At 41.2% G+C, this 19,575-nt stretch overlaps 1 protein-coding gene across 1 annotated transcript in view; it reads left to right on the top strand.

The window, feature by feature from the left end:
• CNTNAP2 (contactin associated protein 2) overlaps positions 1–19,575 on the top strand; it is a 908,805-nt gene that overhangs the window by 570,929 nt on the left and 318,301 nt on the right. Inside the window, exon 10 of the mRNA XM_061996383.1 lies at positions 237–408. Within this exon, the coding sequence (XP_061852367.1) occupies positions 237–408 (172 nt within the window). The remainder of the gene's footprint in view (positions 1–236; positions 409–19,575) is intronic.

The following is a 19,575-nucleotide window of genomic DNA, read 5'->3' as shown; positions in this document are numbered from 1 at the left end:
TCAATGAAAGAGCCATCACCTTCACTGTCTAAATTCCTGCAGATAGTTGACAGTGACTTCAGCCAATAGCAATTGCAACATAATCTAATAACTGTGTCATATTTCCTTCCCACCTTGCCTTTTTCTTCCCCCAATTAGAAAACATGTCTTTTTTTCCATGAAAAAAAAAGCCAACCCAACTGGCTTGAGTAGTGGTGTCTGAAGTTAGTAATGCTCCTTATTGTGCTGCTCTGCAGGGTTCCCTGTGCAGGTGAACGACTCGGATCACTGGCTCCTCCAGCATTCGTTTCAAGGCTGCATGCAGTTCATTCACGTGGATGATCAGCTGGTGGATTTGCACGCGGTGGAGCAGGGGCAGCTGGGAAGCTTTGCCAATGTCACCATCGACATGTGTGCCATCATTGACAGGTATGTCACTGCTCTGATACACCAAGACATGTCCTGCCTAATCTGAAAAGGCAGTTCTGGCACTGCTAGTCATCGTGTCAAGGCACTCCCATCTCTCTACCAATGGGAGCTAGGCTTAGATTATGGACATGATGACTTCAACTTGTAAATTGTGCAGTGGAAGGTTTATCTCCAGTCTTCCTACTCTCAGGCAGAGGAGGAGGTGAAAAACTCTTCTAAGTCAAATTGAGCCCACTGGTCAATAATATGTCTGGAGCAGAGGGAGCCCTCCTGAAAAGTCACACATCTTGTTTGTGCCTCAGATTACTGTTACAGAGATCTTTTTGTCACTAGAAGTTGTGCTTTTGTTTTCACTGAAATCCTCAGAGAATTAAAATAGGCCCACTTACCTGCACAACTGTGCTTGCAATGAGTAGTCAAGCTTTATAAAAGCAGTGCTTAGTGGGATGGTTTTCTGAACTGGGAAGAGTAATTCAGAATTATGGCAGGCTTTTACTTTGAGCCCTACCTTTTCAGCCACCTACCTCTGTTAATCTCTGTTACTCCTAGTTAATAGTTTTCTCTTTGTTGGCAAAAAGACAGGGAGACAACAAGTAGTCCAAGACCTGAATGCAGGCAGTCTGGTTTATCATGAAAATTAGCTACAAATTAAACCCTTTGCAAGTCTGCTGGAAAGCTGAGAATGGCTTTTCACAACTCTGCTTTGAACAAGGCAAAGATTACAAGATCATAGCACTCTGAAACAATTCAGGTAACAAGCAGCTGCTGCATTGCTTGTGGTCCAATTCCCACTCAGCACAGGGCCAAGCTATGCCAGGTTGCTCGGGGCCACGTCCAGTTGAGTTCTGAGTATCTCTAAGGATACAGATTCCACAGGAATCCTCCACAGGATTTCACAGGAGTGACTCTGGGTATCATCAGCAAAGATCTGCATAGTTCTGGTAATACACTTGCTTTTTTCCTAGTCTAAGTTAAGAGAATGGAAGGCAAAAAGACTCATGGATTCAGATTAGGTTAGGGAGGAGAAACTCTGTAACCACGAGCATCCCTCCTTCCTTCCCTGGGTTTTTATGGCTGAGCATGACGTTGTATATTATGGGGTATTCCTGTGGGGAGTTGGGGTCAGCTGTCCCAGCTGTGTCCTCTCCTAACATCTTGCTCACCCCCATCCTCCTGGCCCTTATGGGACAAGGTGTGGAGAGAAAGCCTTGGTGCTGCATAGTGGCAGCCACAGCAGAGGTGTGTTACCAGCACTGTTCTAGCCACAGCTGGGAAGCACAGCAGTGTACAGGCTGCAGTGAAGCAGATGACCCGAGGAACTGCATCCCAGCCAGACTCAGTATACACCTTTAGTACCGTTGGTGTTACAGAGCATGCTTTGTGGTGTACCAGTGAATTGTTCTGGCATGTCAGGCCACTTGAGGTTGCTGCTTCGTGGACCTGTTGGAGTGCTATTGAAAAGGGGAAGGGAAGAGCTGCTGCCATGGGGAAGAAGTTCCCTCTATCTGCTGACCTACAATTGGAATGCAAAAGGCCCCCTGTGGTTAGTGTTTGGTAGTTTGAATTGCTTATGTTTATATTGAGTGTTTGTTTTTGGAAACATAAACTGCCGTGGAGGAGAGGACATGGAGATGCATCTAATTAAGCCTCTGATTTTTTCCCCAGTGGGTAAATCTAAGCTTACATGACAGTTTGTATTGATCCCACTTACACCAGTGACTGTTGGAAATAATTCCATCATCATAGTGAAGTTCATCAGAATTAGGCTTTTGCAGTGTCTTACAATGTAGCTACAATTAACTTCCAATGCAAGTTAATTAGACTCAGAGCTTTACAATGTGTTTCAAAAAAACATAGGCCTTAAAGCTTCTTATATGTCAAGCAGCTTAGTTTTGCAGTGGACTTCAAAACTGTAACTGTTAATATATAAATATATTAGAGTAGCTCACATAATGCCATGTGCAATACATGCTGTCACGTGAAGTATCTCTTACTATGCTAAAGTATTGTTGTACTTTATACATTTAGCAGGAATTACATACTAGATTTATTTTCTGTAGTTTATGTATAAAACACCTGTGTTCATAATGTACTATATTACATGTTTTCCTTATATAGGAAGACACTCTCACTGTGTTCCTCTTTTCTGCCACCTTGGACCCTGATATCATCCTCATTATATGTCTGATTGTTATGCTTCCTAAGCACTTGAAGGTTGTGTTGCAAGCACAGTAACAACTGTATAATCATAGGAAATTAAAATAGCAGCAAAAGCATATTCTTTGGACTGGTTTTGTTTTTTTAAGGACTGAGATGTAATCTAGTTTGCTGTTTTCCTATGATCAAGTTTATTTCTTTGTAGTTAGCACTTTAAAACAAATCCTTTGACTAAGAGCGCCAGTGTGATGGGATTTTTATGGCTCTCATTAATATCTGCAAGTAAGAGTTTCTGAGCACTTCTGTTACAGTATGCCACTACAGATAACATCTTCATGTGTCTTTCCCTTAAAGGACTCAAGTACCGTGTTTGCTATATGTAACCTTAATTTCATTTCCTTTGATGTGGAAAGACACTTGTGGCTGTGATACAGGGACCCTCCTGCTTTTTTAAACTTGTTTGGCTCTGAGCCATAATGGCTTTGGTCATCATCAACATGAAAATTGCTTTCACAGGCACACTTCAGTGAAGGCCCCCACTGGGCAAAGAGCAAAGCTGTCACATTGAATTATCCTTACTGCAGCCTTCAGCCATTTGGTTGGGGAACAGAAGTAATAAATCGTACATGGTGGTGTTTTTCATCGTTAGCCAGAACAGAGAGTAAGGAGGGACAGTTTTCTCTGTCAGAACAGGACAGAAGGTGCTGAGAGTGGCAAGTTCTTGTGTTGCACCCACCTGGAGGTAATTGCCTCCAAAATCCCAGGCTCTGTCAAGCTAAACACCTGCCCATATGGAAAGGGTTTCAGCATTTAAGTCCCAGTATGTTTTTTGAGATGTTAGAATAGTCACAGAGTATCACACTTGTACTCTGGAGACCCAAGTGTTGAACCACTGTCTCTGTGTTTAGTCTTCTCCTCTTCATGTGGACATTTGCTATTGCAAGGATGACAAGCTAAGGTCTTATTAAAAGGGAACAACAAAGTTACAGAACGTTCTCTCTTTACCAGCAGCCAAATATTATAAATGCATATAATTTCATGCAGGTATATACATAGTAATTACAGGCACTTAAAATGCTACTGAGACAAAAAATATCATCATCTCCATTCCTATGTCTTAATTAACTTCCATTTTATTAGCAATGGAAGTTGCCTTGTCACAGTGATCAACGTGCTGTACTACTTGAGACAGCACAGGTCCCTATACACCTCCTTTACTTATCATTCACAAACTGGCTTGTTGTTACAGCCCAGATGGTACAGTTGTACTTTAGGATCTGAGCACAGGACATGGAACAGGAATTATTACTCACAACTAATTTATCCCAGCAGTCTCAGAGAATTCTAAAGCTTGCCTGGCTTTGTTGTGACAAGAATGATGGATTTTAATCATGAAACCACAATAAGGAGGTATTAAAATGATTTCAAACTATAGTGTCCAATCTGCTGCTGTAGATTGTGCAAAGCATACGTTGATGTTAATGAAAATCTCCGTGTACCATAAGAGGTGAAATGACCCAAATGGGGGAAAAATGCCATACCAAGAACTTCCATGCAGCTGCTTCTAGTGTTTTGTGAACATGGAGGCTCGGTGATTCCCTCTGTAACGCAATGAGATGAATTAGGTGCCAGTTTTCAACAGTTTCACATGAATGTAAGTTAGCAGATACGTGCAGCAGAACGTTTCTGGGTGATTATTGCTCACCTGCTGTGGCGATTCACTCTATATAACGAGTGCCAGCGTTGGACTTCGCTCCCGTACAGCCACGTTCTCTGGGCTGTGTGATTGCCAATCAAGACTTGCAATAATTCATTTCAGTAACAAAACACAGCAGGCATATTGGTGCAAATCATAGAGTTGTTTAGGTTGGAAAAGCCCTTTAAGATCAATTGATGTACCACTGTCCTGACTGCACGCAAAACCTTCTTTACAGTTTTATTCCCAAGACAAATTTACCAAGAAGTAATAAAATAGGACTGAGGAAGGGCTGAAACCATACAGTGACTACAGCCTGCAGGTGTTCCTGGATATAGAAAGCCACATGGGCTTGTTTTCCTCTTCCTCTCTTCACTTCTCATTGAAACCACACAAATTTTTGATGTGGGAATGGAGGTGAAAGCTGCCTTTCAACAAGAGAGGTTTAAGTGCATTCACTTCATAATCCATCTCATTCCAGGAAAGTGACTGTTGTAGACACAGCATAGCTCGGGTGACAGTGACAGGGCTTTTTAATGCTGTGGCACTTGTCCCCTATGTACTAGAGTGTGACAACTGCCATATTACGTAACATAGATCGATGGGCAGCTGGAAGGTGACAAAATAGGAATGGTTTAGTTACCTTTCTCTTCATAGTATTTCCTAGTTTTCTGCAATAATTTTTTAACTATGAAAAGAATCTCCATTTGCTGACATGAAAAAAGAGGGGAAACACTGCAAAAATAGGGAAAAAGAAGCATTAGAAACACTAAATGAATTGGGGTTTTCCCCCGTGTTCACTGACTTGCTCCATGCATGCAACTGGAAAAAGCTGGATACCTTCTGAAAGTTAGTAGTGAGTTAGCCCAGTGTTGTTTTAGGGATGAGATACAGATAGAATAGTAACTGCTGACTGAAGGTGTCTGTGCAGCACTACGATATCCTCGAGAAAGCGGCTGGACCTTCAAGCTATCCTTAGGCAGAAGGGAGCTCCCCGTGTCAGCAACATGAGTGCAGGCTTTTTAGATAACCTTTTGGGCCCACTGGCTAATCAAGTGAATTGTTACAAGCTCCTTTTATCACTTCAAATTCACAACTTCATGTGTTTTTTGGTGATGATAACACCATGGAGTTTATAATAAAAGTGGTTTTCACTTGCTTTTTCTTTATTTAAGATCACTTTACTCCTTTCTCATCTTAACATCAGTTGGAGCTGGTCCATGTCCTTAAGTTCTACAGTAAAAAGAAAAGCCAACTTCTTTTCAATGTTACAGTACTTCTAACTACATAAAAACACCCATTCTAGGCGATTCTGAAACCATTCAATATAAGCTGCATATGGAAATAGTATTTTGTATTCATTATTATTCCAATAGTCATATTTCTTTGCAAAAAAACCAAGTGTGAAACAGACAAAGAAGAAGAAGGGCAGTTTCTGTTGTAAGGGATCCACTTTATGGAACACATATTGCCTTAGTTGTGTTAGTGAAGCTAGGAGATACCTTTGGGGGGCAAAAACCAACAGTTTTAGGATCCATCACCATTGCAGTGCATCTGAAGAGAGGTGAATCACAGAATCACGTTGAAGTATTGCTTGCTTAAATGCTAAAAAGGGTTAATTTACAGAACTTGAAACAGTAATAGGAGCAGGGAACCAAAGTGTAAAGTGGATGTAAGTGTTCTTCCAAAGAAGGGGTGAGAGAAAGGTATTCATTTTCTGTCGTTTTCTGCAAGGACTGTAATCACCTTAAAGTTTGAATGGTGTAGCTTAAAAACCCCAAAAGGAGAAAATAGTGTTGATTAGATTGTGGAAGCTTCCAAGAAACAAAAGACCAAACACAAACCCCAGCACCGAGGGGTGCGGTGGGGCATGGACAGAGGAAGGAAACATGCGGGGTTCCCTGCGTGGAACAGTTGGAACGACATGACTGGCAACCCAGCCTGTTAAATAACTCATTAGTGTAATCAGTAGCTGTTTAAGAAGGTTACAATACTTTGAAATGCTGATGGTTTGAACCATCAAGCTGTTTTATGCTAATGCCATTGCCACTTTTTCACAGTGCTCTGGAGCAAGTGCTGGTGCTCTGTCAGGTGTCGGGAGAAAGATGCTCAGCCCAGGGCTGATCAAGCTCTCAGGGCTGCTGAGATGGCTGTGGGTGATGTGACCAGCCCCTCCTTGTCTTCTTTTCTAATCCCTTGGTGTTGCCATTGCCTTTGCCATCACTTTCTTTTTCTCATGCAAGTGGAGATACCTGTGTCCAGTCTGGGGGTGACACAGCTGAAAAAGGGGATTTTCTGGTGGTTGTTTTGTAAACTTCAGGGAACTTCAGGACGGGTGAGTCACAAAAGCCACAATCCCCCTTCCATTGCCAAGCTCTGCTGAACTGGATGAAGCCACTGAATTTTGTGGTAGCTGTTGCCTCCCCTTTGAGGGAGAAGGGGGCTCAGGCATGTCGTGGGAGGCATGGCCAGCCCTCGGGAGTAGGAGACAGGGCTTGCTCACACGCTCAGGGAGTAGCCGATCACCAGCCAGTGCTGGGGTCAGGAAGGAGTTTTGCCCCAGGGCAGCTTGGCACTGGGCTCTGGGGATTTTTGCCTTCCTCTGCAGCTTTGAGCATGGCCACTTGTCAGGGCTTCTCTGGGACCATCATGGCTCAGTCCCTGTGTGCTGCTCATGCCCTGTGCAGATGGCCTGGGAGGAGAAGGCTGTTTTTCTCCCCATGATGAGCTAATAGGTGTCCCCAGGGGATTTTTTTGCCTTATCTCTGCAGCACTGAACCACAGCCAGGGCTCCTCAGGGCCATTTTGGCCAGGTGCTACTGCTCCTGCCTCACAAAGGTGGCCCTCATGGCCCACAGCCAGCAGCAAAGGAATCCATGTCTAGCCCCTCTTTGCCTGCTGATCCATCAGGTCCATGTTGGACACGGGAGGGGGCCTGTCTCTACATACTGAGCTTGCATCAGGGTGTTGAGATCTTGAACTGGACAGACATAGCCTGGCAGATGTCTGCACTCATTGCATTGGTTTTGCAAAGCAATTACCAAGTGTGTGCTTGGACATCTTTCATGGTTCATTGATCAGTTTAAAAAGGTAAACCCCATGGTTCCTTTGTATCTGGATACCAGCTGCTAAGTGTGGCAAGGATTTCAAGAAAAGTTGATCAACAGGGGCAAACTTTTCAGATCTTACCTAAACAATGTTACAAGCTGTTTTGGCAGAACCTCTTATTTTTTATCTGCTACCAGATCACTGATGAAAGAAGAACTTAATCAGATGGGGCAATCTATAATTTATGAAGGTCATGGCCAAAAGCTTTGTGTGAAAATTCCTTTGTTTTCTCTTAAGTGCATTTGTTTACTCAGGGGAGTTGCTTGAGTGTGCAGCTTGTATTGCATTCCTGCTTCATTATTTTATACTTCTCCTCCTGTGAGGAAGGTGTGAGCACTGAGAAAACATCCCTGAAGCTCTCTCCTGGGCACGAGACTTCTTACACTCTCACAAGACTAGATGCTAAATACTGACCTGATCTCATAAGAACACTGTTGAAACAGCAACTCCCTGGTTAGTCAGCTGGGTTTTGAAGCCAGACTGCTTTAGTGTGACTCAAGTTGTTCATCCTTAGCGCTTCCCATTAGCTCTTAGTTGAAAAAGACGTCACACATGCTGCTTATTTTTATGTGATTAAGCTACTCATCTCCTGAAGGAATGATGATGGTGTTCACAATGAAACTAGCACTACATGACCATTCTCAAATGACAGTGGACTCAACTTTTAGTACAAGTTTAACCAGTGCAAAAAGCCATGATGTTGTTTTCAAGAGCTGTTCACATCATTACTGTGGCATAGTCTCACTTGCAATTGTGTTTATGATAAATGGATCTCTCAGATGTGAATAGTATTCCTTCTACTCTTTTTCTTTGCTGTTGAAACAAAATGGATAATCAATCCAAATGGACTAGATCTGGTTCTATTTGATGATATGCTGTAATTAATTGGCATACTAATACTTCTACATTATGTTGAAGAGATTTAAAGCTTTAGCACCAAAAGTTTGCAATTATGTGCTGTAGCGTTTGTGAGTCTGCACATTTCTTCTTGTACATCGAATTAAAAGCAGGTGGCAATTCTTAATTAGTAATTGAGCTAAAACCCAACCAGTTTTCTTCTGACAAGTTGGAAAGAATAAAACTCCTTGGAGGAAGGTAAGTCATATGCTGCTTGCTTCATCCTTGATACTTTCCTGGAAGGAGAGTGTAAATGAACTAATACAGTCCTGTAGGTTTCAGAAAGCAGGTCTGCATTCACTCCCAGTAAATGTCACCAAGAGATTAGATTATATCTGCTGTTTTTAAAGAGGAGGGTAGAGAAAGGAAATTAGTATTAAATAGAGATCTAGATTAAGATAGATGTGAATAGGATTGGATTTCATCAGATGGAAAATACCTAAACTGTGCAGTAAATGTGTTCTGTTTTTCCTGGTGTTATTTACAAGAGATCACTAACCATGAGAAGCCCTACCTGAGTGATCAGGAAAAGGTAATTAACAATTATTCTCACAAGACCTGTTAATTCAGTGAATGCTTGGTGGAGCAATCCTTCATTTCTATTTGATACTTGCTGTTTCTAAGACATTTTAGGCTATGAAGTATTTCACAAAACAGCCATCGCTGTAGCATTTGTTTAGCCAAGAAACAGAGTTTTTGTATTAATCCTATCCCTGAATATCTTCAACAAGTTTTTGACTGGCACTTTCTGTGTGCAGTTTGTGTTACATAAAACTCGTCATTTGGATGAAGATTTAAATTCTGTGGAAGCTACTTGTGAAACATCACAGTAATGAAAGAAAAATGGGGACAGCATGCTTGTTAGGTTTGTGCTGTTGAAGTAGACCTCTAAAATTAAGCCAGTTACAGTGACGTTTCGGAGAACCAGCAAAATGGCCCATTATTATAAGAGACTTAAGTAATTCAGGCATTCTTTTTAGCTGTTGCCATAAATAATGCTGTATTAAATAACATATGTAGAGGTCTAAACAAGAGACTTACTTATTAGAAGATTCCAAAGCCAGTGTGACTGTTCATCACCTCTGATCACATCGCCCCTTGTGCTTACTATGTGAGGGTCCAGGCATGATCTTCAGCCATACCTGGGCTGGGAACCAGCTTGGTGATCAGTTCTCAGACTGGCAGCATCAGAGCATGCAAGGCTTCTCTTTCACCTCTCAGTGGATTCTGGTGGGAGCAACAGGTTCCAGTTCTGTTTCAGAGCACTTACATATCCAGACAGAAATGGCCACCTGGTCAGGCTCTAGTGTTGGCCTGCATGGTTGCCTTTTCTTAGTTGCCTAATAAATTATCCTCTCAAGTGTAGAAGCCCTGCAGAGGTGTCTTACGGGCCAATGTCTGCCCACAGGCTGTAAGTTGGGCTGTGTTGAATGGAAGTACCCTAAACCAACTGCACACCTGATTTTGCCCTATTTACCAAATCTGTTAAAAAACCTGTATCAGGATAAACTAGCCAGAGCACAAGGAAAGCCAAGGAAACCTGTGAAAGGGATTTGTTGCTAGGTTTAGGGTGAGGGCAAGAGGTAGACTCTCATACTAACTGCTTTCTGATTCCTAGGACAAGCACATGTATGATGCCTATGCATTCTACATGGCAGCAATCGTTTCTTTCAGCAGAAGAATCAATCCATTTATACATTCCTGTTTCAGAAACAGTGCTAATGGATAAGAAACTCAGTGTTCCAGTGCAAATTAAATGTACCATTTTTCTGCTAGGGGGAAAAAAGAGGAGCTTTCAAACCCATGGTGTAAGTTGGTGCCTAGACGTGAGGAATGTTGTGTTTGTAATTGTGCTTAGGATTTGAAAGCCTTTACAACTGCCTGAAGGGCCCTTAGATGAAGAATTTAAACTGAACTGACATGATATAACAAAAGGAGACATTTTCTCTAAGGTATTACAGACTTCAGACCCATAGAGATTTTGTGTGTGTGTGTGTGTCTTGGAAAAAAAGTCAGATTCTTAGTTCTTGAAAAGGTAATTGTTGCCTGTACGTTGGTTGCAGTTAACTGTTGTGAACTGTGTTCAGCTGATAACATCTCCATTTTTCTGTCATTGTGATACCTTTCACTGTTAAGACAGACTTGTTAAGAGGGCAGCAGTTAATTTGACTTCAGCTTTTCATTTTGGCACCTAATAGTTCCTCTATCAATCAGAGTTGATTAAATCTCGGGGGGAAATACAACAGTTTTCATTGGTCCTTCTCATCATTTTTCATGTCACAACTTTGTGATTGTTATGATTAATTTCTGTGACACTTGTATGGATTTTGTATAATCAGTGTTAGGAGCTGTTGTAGATCATTGTTCAAAGAGTCATTCAGACGAGTTGGTGGAAGGATTTATTCGGTTGATTTATGTCAGACCATCCTTATTCTCCTAAGGATTTCCATAGCAGTCATTTCTAAGGCGAGGTCGTGGAATGCTGTTCAGAAGTGTTGACACAACTGTGACTGAATAACCACTGCTTGCTTTGCTGTGATTGCAAGAGAAATGTTTTTGAGGCTTTTGAGCAGGACTGGTGCAGTACGTGAACTGTATTTTGGTTCTCAAAGTTTAAACGAACAGCTGCCGTTGCATCGTGTAGGAAGTTGTTGTCTAAAGGGGAGATTTACTTCCATGCTGAAATAGGAGCCGAAGTTTTATTTGCCCTGTTCATTTTCAGATAGTTAATGAACAGACGAGCACGAGAAATTCATCCTCGTGTGTGATACAAGTCAAATAACACAAAACATGATGGTTTTAAGGATCTTCAATGCCTTCTGACTCTCAGTACTAGATAGCACCATAAATTCTCATTTCGCTCAGCTTCACAGTTTTTAGAGGCTTCTAATTTTTCATTTGAAACATTTACTTCCCATCTAGAGACGGTACTGTTCCATGCTGCTGAATTTCTGTTACATGCTGAACACCTTTCAGATCAAATTCCTAAGGCTTACGAGGATGAATAGTTGTCTAGACATTTTACAGCTGCTGGTGATAGTCAATTTGTACACATGCACAGGATAAGTCTTCTATAGACTCTGTCTATTAACTTCCTCTTCTGCAAATCAAAGCTGGAAATTCCCTGTCAGTTGTAGTGAAGGTAGCTATTATTTTCACCCATCTTTTGACTTTTCTGCTAAAGGATGGATACCAAGCTGCAGAGAATTCTGCGGGAAAGATGAAATCCAGCTCTTAAATTGTTTCTTTCCACTTCATCTTGAAAGCTAATGTCTGCTCCTTTTCTCTTTTGTATCTGGGGGGATTGATATACCTTTTCAGTCCCACAATTTCTGCAGTTTTTACTGTACTGTACACCTAAGTTCTGCCCAACTGTTCCTTTGCAGTTGCTGACTAAACTTCAGCAACAGATAAACTCAGTGCTGTTACACAAGCTCGAAGGCATCAACTCAATACACAAAATGACTTCTTGCTCAGATTCAGATCCAACACTGTTCCTTGTAGAATTTGCTGGTGGTTTTTTCCCCTCCACTCTCTCCCAAGGCCTTGGTACCTTTTTAAGTTACATTTTGTACAAATACTAGGATAAGATCTCTCCTGCATGGCATTGTGCCCTTTGTATTCAATTTACTCATCTGAAGCATTGCTCAGGGGACCATCAGGTATCATTTCCAATCTTATATTAGTATCTGCTTGTTTGGTTCAGGACCTCTGAGAACAGTAACAAGTCATTAAACGTACTCACCTCTCCTGTGGCAGCTTCTGGTTTTCACTGAAGATCAGTCATGATATCAGATGCTAACTCCTACAGCGTGTGGTCAGATAACCCCCTGTGACAGGCTTCTTTGATGTGTTTACTATTGACAGCATTTATTTGGGCTTGCTATCTTAATTTTTCATACTTAGTATTACATTGGTGGTTGTCAGCATGTTCCAAATGATTAATGCTTCACTGGCCATATGACAATAATTCAGAACATGGCAGAATATAAATGACTTTTCTTCTCTTTGACTGCAACTCACTCTTCATCTAGTTCCGTGGTAGCAACCCTGTGTATCTTATTTATGCAGTCTCACTTTGCTGTTCTGAAAGCCCTTGTTTTATTGTTCTTACCTCCTCGAAACGCCTTTATATCTGTCTTATTGACTATCCCCTTTTCAAATGTTGCAGAATGTTTTCTTCTTCATTTTTCATGACTTAATGTTTTTGTCTCTCCGCTCTTGTTTGTTATTTGACTCCATAACTGTTATTTATCTCAGCGGTGTATTTCATAATGCAGGCTGTATGAAAAGGGCTCTGCGAAGTATCCTTGCATTGTAGTGTCTCATAAAAGTACACAGTAGTTGTCTTCGAACACTATAATTATGTTTTGAAAGAAGCAAAGTTCGTGATTTGATGTAAGTGTATAATGCTACTGTTTGATGTTAGAAATGCATTTGAACACAGCACAAGTTTGTCCTTGAAAAATATGCCTTCTCCTTTTTTAATACTACCAGTCACCTTCATGTTTTATTTAAACCTCACAACAGATGTATACCTATGGGCTCATTCATTGTATTCTACTAAAGTACAGCAGTAAAAGCAAATACGGTTACTAATCACTGGAATGTGAAATACTCCTTAAAAAGTCCGTGTCTCTGCTGAAATAAGTAATTTATTATCCTAAAATATGAGAGAGAGAAAGAAAGGAAAAGAAAGTTAGTAGTGAAGGAGTTGAGGAATGTGTAGAACTTCAAAAAGCGACGCGTTTGCAGGCATGGAAAGCAGAAGTGGAAGCAGTAAGGATCGCTTACCAAGCGGTGGAGGAGGCTTGAGCAGTGCTTTATCTTGTCCAGGCAGTGCTGCTCCATGTATTACCGAGTTTACTGGTTCTGCTATGGAAAGTGACAGTGGATTGTAGCTATAGAAATCTCAGCTCAGGATGGACAGTAAATTGAAGATAGGAAACTAGATTTTTAAAGTGGACAGAGTTATAAGCCACATAGCTGTTTAAATGGTTTGAGCACCAGCTAAATCCTTGGGGCAGGGGGCAGAGAGTTGTACGAGGACATTCTACATCGGCAAATCCTTTATGATAATAACTATGGGCTTCCAAGTGAGACAAAAAAGACCCAGAGCCACATCTTGGTGCTGGCTCTCTAGTCCACTCTTAAGCTATAAATCAGAGAACAAGTTGCCTTATGTAGTTCGGTGTGTGTCTAAAATAGCCTACTCTAAGTCCCCGTTGTTTCTGTTACAGTTTTAACTGGGGAGAGCACATGGGAAAAATGTAAAGTCTTGTGTCAAAGGAGGAAGTTCTGGTGCTGATATTTGCTGATCAGAAATGTCTTTTCCTGGAAAGACCCTTCAGATCAACTTCTGTCTCCAGGAGCAGGTGATTGTTGGCAGGGGCTACAGATGGTTTTCCCTGTGGTGCTGAATGTGCTTCTAACTGCTAATTTAATGTGAGCAGTGGTCTTAGAGTATTCATTACCAAATTGTAGATAAATGATAGGCTTGGGTCAACAAGGCTTTAGAGGGAAAGACCAGGCACATTAGGAAATGAACTTTTTAAAAGGATATCATATCTCCATAATGGTTGGCAGAAATGAATATAATGGAGTAGCGGTGTGTCAGAACTTCTGCATGATTCATATTTGTCATGAATTTCCACAAATACTGGATATAAAGACATAGTAGCAAAGAAACTGTTGCATCTAGGCTGTGAGTCAGTTTTTTTAAGGTCCCAGCTACTCAATCATGTTATAAAACAGGGACTCAAATATAAATGTCAGCTTGAGGTGGCTTATGTTAATTTTCATAGTTCGAGCTTGGTGTTCAGAAGGCCCAAAAGTATTTTGACAGTTAGGGATTATGCAGTCCATTATTTTCTTCTCACATCCTGATCAAGTTTTCGCTCTAATTCCTTTGAGCTGTAGTTGTGTAATTCATAGTCACATAGAATTCTGCATGCTGGAATGCACTGGGGAAACTATGCAATGGAAAAAGTCATGATGAGAGGCTGTCATAGGAATATACACAGGTAACTTGGAATGAATCAAGGAAACTTCTAATAAGGTAAGTAACCTTTTTAGTGCCTGGCAATTTCACACATAGCACAATTATTCTTTCATTTCCTTTGCAGATTGTAAAACCTGGGAATGGCTAATTACCAGAGAAAGTGCTTTGGTAATCAGCAGTGCATTAGAATATAGATGCTCATATTACAGGCCTGTCTGTCTTTGCTTCTGGGGTTTTAAATCTGGATCTTGGAAACCCAGCAAAGGGATGCGATTCACTGAGGATTTTGGTTTTGCTAAATTTTCCAAGGAGTATCTCCTTAGAATTACAGGCAAATTAAGTCACTCTGTGGGAAGGCAACAGAAGAGATTGTCATAGATCATGGTCAGAACGACCCGTTAAGCTCACTTAGCTGAAGCACCTTGCATTGCAGCAGATAAGGGTTTTACTGCATGAATGACCACATCAACGATAACTTTTCCTGTTTTCTGTTTTTTAAAGACAATCTTCATGGAATTATTTCAAGACATAGAAAGCCTTCTATATCTTCTGATAATTGTTCCCCTGTGCTTAATTTTCTTCTCAGTTAACAGTATGTATCTTATTTCAAGCCTGATATTTGTCTAGCTTCAGCTTGAGCTTTCAGATCTCATTACTACTCTTGTACCTGAAGCAGAAACAAAGTCCTCAACATTTTCTTCACTATGCAAACCAGAAAAAACCAAATAACTGGAAATTGCCCAGACTGGCAAGCAGGTGTGGTTTCCCAAACTGATGTAGTTCTTTTGACTCTGTTCTGGTTTGGCCATTTTTGGCTTTTTTTTTAAGAAAAGGTAAGTTTGTAGGCAATTTTCCCATTACTAGTGAACTGACAATACACAGTCTCATGACTTACCTGGATTTACTTGGGCCTGAGCTGGTTGTAGTTAATAGTTACCAATGGCCGCCACACTGGTCCCTGACCTGCACGTGCTTCCACTTGGTGAATCCCACTGACGGACCCTTAAGTCCTCACGGAACAAACAGTAGCCCATTGGGTGACCTACAGGTGTGGGTGACTTGTACAGCTTTCAGCCTTTAGCTTGGGAAAAGGACTGTGGTCATATGTGTTATAGAAGTCGCCCACAGGTCCACTGTAAACGGCCAACCCCTCTTTACAAGGACCTTATCATGGCTTTTTCTTACCACCTCCTACCCCTATTCAGGGAAATGGAAGTGTCAGCCTGACAACCTGGGGGGACAAGGAGAAGGTGAGCATAATTATCAGGAAGAAGGATAGGTACTGGGAAGCTCTGGATAACAAATTTAACTTTATTATTCATGGAAACTTTCTGTGTTAATTAGACAATTTGCATTATTATGCTGTTAAACATGACCTGCACTGACAAATTCTTACCTCCAGTTGTAAGATGCGTTCTTTCTTGCTCATGACAAGATTTTGAGTGTAGCAGACACAAGTAGGAACAGGACTTTAAAGGTCTCAGTAATTCTGGATGATTAAGCACATTGCCTGCCTTTTACAGTCTTCTGTCGCACCCGTGGGGTTCATATTCGCTTTCTCACATGAAACATCAGTTTTCAAGTGTAATTTTTATGTGAAGAAGTCTAGACCTCTCCAGCTCCACACTACTGTTGTTTTAACTAAAGATCTTATTCCAATGTCTTGCATTTAAGTGCATTAGAGTGTAAATTGTTCAGATGGATAAATTGTCGTAGCATCCTTCCCCAACTGTTACAGTCAGGTAGTCACATAAGTTTATCAACAGCACCTGTGTCTGGGTAGCTGACCCTTCAAGTAACTTGGGATGTTTCAAACAGTTCCTGTTACATCAAGGGACATCAAACTGACCAAGAAAATAAAAATCCTCTTCCTGTTCCGTGGGCTTCTTAATCTCTTGTTACTTTATTTATTTGTTTAATGAAATATCTATTTCAACTATGATCCCCAAACAGAAGGGTTTTGTCTTTGCTAACAGAGCAGTACTGTGGATTAGTTTCTTACTAGTGACAGGCAGGATATTGAGTAGGGAACAGATCTATCCAGGTCTCTCACAGAAGCATGTGGGTGGTCATCTCATCTCTTTTCTTGTTGCTGTTTTTTAAAGCAATGTTGTGTTTCTCTAAGCAGAGCACTTGGCCCTGTAGTGTGATGATACCATTGCTTCCATTAACTAGATTCCACAGAAGTTGTATCAGGCTTGTTGGGTTCTGCCCCTCCTTGGGCTATGTTAATTGGAATATTACCACTTGTCTTATATACTGGTGGTAGCCCCTGTCATGGTTTCTGTCCTTTTCATAGGATTTACATCAAGCTAAGCCACCTCTAGACTGTGACGTCATCTCATCATTTTGATGGCATCATTTTCAAATATTGACTTAACTCTGGGTTTGTTCAGACTTGCAGCTCTCCTCTGCTGTCTCAGTATTCCTCTAAAATTGACATTAGACTACACTTTGTCTAGTCCTAGGATGTCTAAAAGATCACTGTAATAATTGCAACTTCACATCACTGAAGCTATTAATCAAGGGAAAATATTTTGTTACTGTCTCAGCATGAGTGATTCTGCTCCTGTGTGAGTAGTGAAGAATACTGGTAATTCAGTATTTTTTTTGTATTGCAGTTTTAGTTTTACCCTTCTCATCCAGTGTCAGAGGGTTCAATGTCATTAAGATTTCATTTTCCTCAATATATCTTCCTAGCTTTGTTAAGGATAGGTTGGGTTTTAATTGATGTCCTTATCTTCATATCAGTGCAGGTTGTAGGTAACACAGCTTGTCTTCTCTCCTGCTGATGTTGCAAGCCCCTGGAGCCTTCCCAGCACCACATTTTCTGCAGGAGTGAACTGTACAGCAAGGTGCAGGCTTCTCCCTTGCCACCAGCCCTGGAAAATCTTGCCAGTACTTGCTTCTCATTTAGGTGTGTTCATACTTTTCTTCCCAGTTTGGAAAAAAAAAGTGTTACTAAGCCACAGAGTCTACTTACATTATGGGCTGGGACTGTAAAGTCTCTGCCAGCAGGTTATGAAAAGATGCTATAATCACTTGTACTTTGGAAATACCATCCGTTTCAGCCCAGGGATCCATTTGTCTTTCAAACCACTGTCTTACATAGCAGTGCCTTAAGCAATGTGTTTCTGCTAGAGAATTCTGGTGTAGAATTTGTAGGAATATTAAGGTTGCTTTACTAGTGGCAGCTTTAGACCTCCAGCATATGTCTTACAGGTTGAAACTCCTCAAAATGACAGATTTCTTTAATATTTATATATACACACACACATATTACAGGGTTTGCAGCTCTGTATGGCTCTACTTGCTTCGAAAAACCTAAAGCTGTAGCTAAACAAGATGCCTGTGGGTATTTTGAAACTGCCTGTGGGTAGATAATGACAATTTTAATATCCACAGAATCCAACTGAAACAGAAGGGAAAGGGGAAAAAAAAAGAGCAGTGGGGTTTATCCATATGAGTTAAATCACTGGATGATCATCTGTGCTTGACATAACCTCAGAGCATAGAAAGCTATTAAACATGTAGGGTACTACATTTATTTTGTTTAGAGTGAAGTGATGATGCAATTCCATACTCATACTCCTCTAGGGAGAAAAAGGCAAATCTTAAAACAACCAATAGTGCCTTCCAGTTTAGCCTGTATTGTTATTCAGCTGTGTGCAACAACTCTGATGTTATCAGTGACATGAACTATTACTTTATTCAGGCATAAAAAAAGCAGAGTGGAAGCCTAGCAAGCGGCCTCCTGCACTCACAGCAACATTTATACACCATAAAATAAGAACAGAGGATAACCGAGAATTAATAGGTTGGTTTGCCCCAACTAAAGGTGAAGACAAGGAATCCACTCAGTGGAATCCCGTTGCTTTGATTAAAGGTTGTGATTTGATAGAAGACTGTGAGAGAAGGAACTAGGAGGGCTGTTGTTCATCGAAGAGGAGCCACTGTGTTTTTTAAAGGTAGATATCAGCCTCCTCTCTGTTTTCATCACACAGGCTCTTTTCCTGACTGATTTCTACTTGGGAACCTGGGAAACAAAAAATCTACTGATAAACATACCTGAAAAGCTTGTTGGCAAAACGAAGTCACTGAATCATGATACTGAAAAAAGTAGCTTTAAAAGCTTCCTTCAAAGCCAATGGTAAAGCTGGCATGTGAAACAGTAAAAGGAGGGTGTGGGGGCTCCTTCTCCAGAGGTCTTCAGAACCCACGTGGACGCCTTGCTAAGTGACCTGGTGTAGGTGGACCTGCTTGAGCAGAGGGGTTGGTCTAGATGATCTTTAGAGGTGCCTTCCAAGCCCTGCCATTCTGTGATTGTATGAAAAGCAAGAAATCAAGCTCAAAAATAGAAATGTGGGTTAGCAACACTTCCTGGTAGAAATAAAAATCTGCTACCCTGCCCGAGGTTCAAGACAAGGTTGAATAACAAGAATTGCTTTCTAGTAGTGCTTAACAGGCTGCAAATGTCAAGAGGAAAATTCAAAACACCCTGCCTTCACCAGAGAGAACAGTGCGTGTCGTGTCTAGAAAGTTCCCTGAGGCACGTGTGGTGAGAGCTGCATTACATTCTGCTTTACCCTTTGCAAGTGCATCACTGGAATGATTTATCACCTTTGCCCACCAGTCTCAGCTTCCATCAGTGTTGTTTGTATTCAGGGAAGAAGCTTGGTGGTGGGGGTGGTAGACCCTGGGTTTTGTTTATTTGTTTTAATCACCTGTTTTACCGAGCAATCCTTCTTGCTCCTGTCTGACACAGTCAAGAAAATACAGCCAAAGGCAAGGGCATCAACCACCTTTTTGAAGGTCTCTGGTAAACTATTATTTATATGACTTCAGAGAAACTGCTTCATATTTTAAAGGACAGTTTAGCCAAGCTGAGAAACGTGCTGAGGAAAATACATCATCCATTAACCTTATGTGCCTTCCTGACATGGGGATGAAGGGACTCCCTGAAACCTAGAGGAGTGCTGTAGGTGAGAATGGTTCCGTGATACAGTGCTTTTCTGCTCATCTTGATTTACTCTGACTATGTTTCCTGTGGAAAAAAAAGCTCCCTAAAAGGTTATGATGCCACCCCAATAACTGCCCCAAATGGTGTTATTTAGAATGGATTTCAAGTGTCAAGGTGACGCTTTCAACAACCGTTAGAACTTTGCCTCTTTTTTTATGTGCCACATCAAGCTTTTGTGCCAATAGAACTGGATCTGCAGTGATGGAAGGTTTCTCTGTGTGGTAGAAGTGTGAGTTGACAGAAGCAGGCAGGAGATACCAAGGCAAGGACCTTGTGTGCCCTTCGTGT

Source organism: Colius striatus, chromosome 5 (genome assembly GCF_028858725.1).
Source record: "Colius striatus isolate bColStr4 chromosome 5, bColStr4.1.hap1, whole genome shotgun sequence".
Classification (NCBI taxonomy): Eukaryota; Metazoa; Chordata; class Aves; order Coliiformes; family Coliidae; genus Colius; species Colius striatus.
This window is presented reverse-complemented; position numbering and strand designations above follow the sequence as displayed.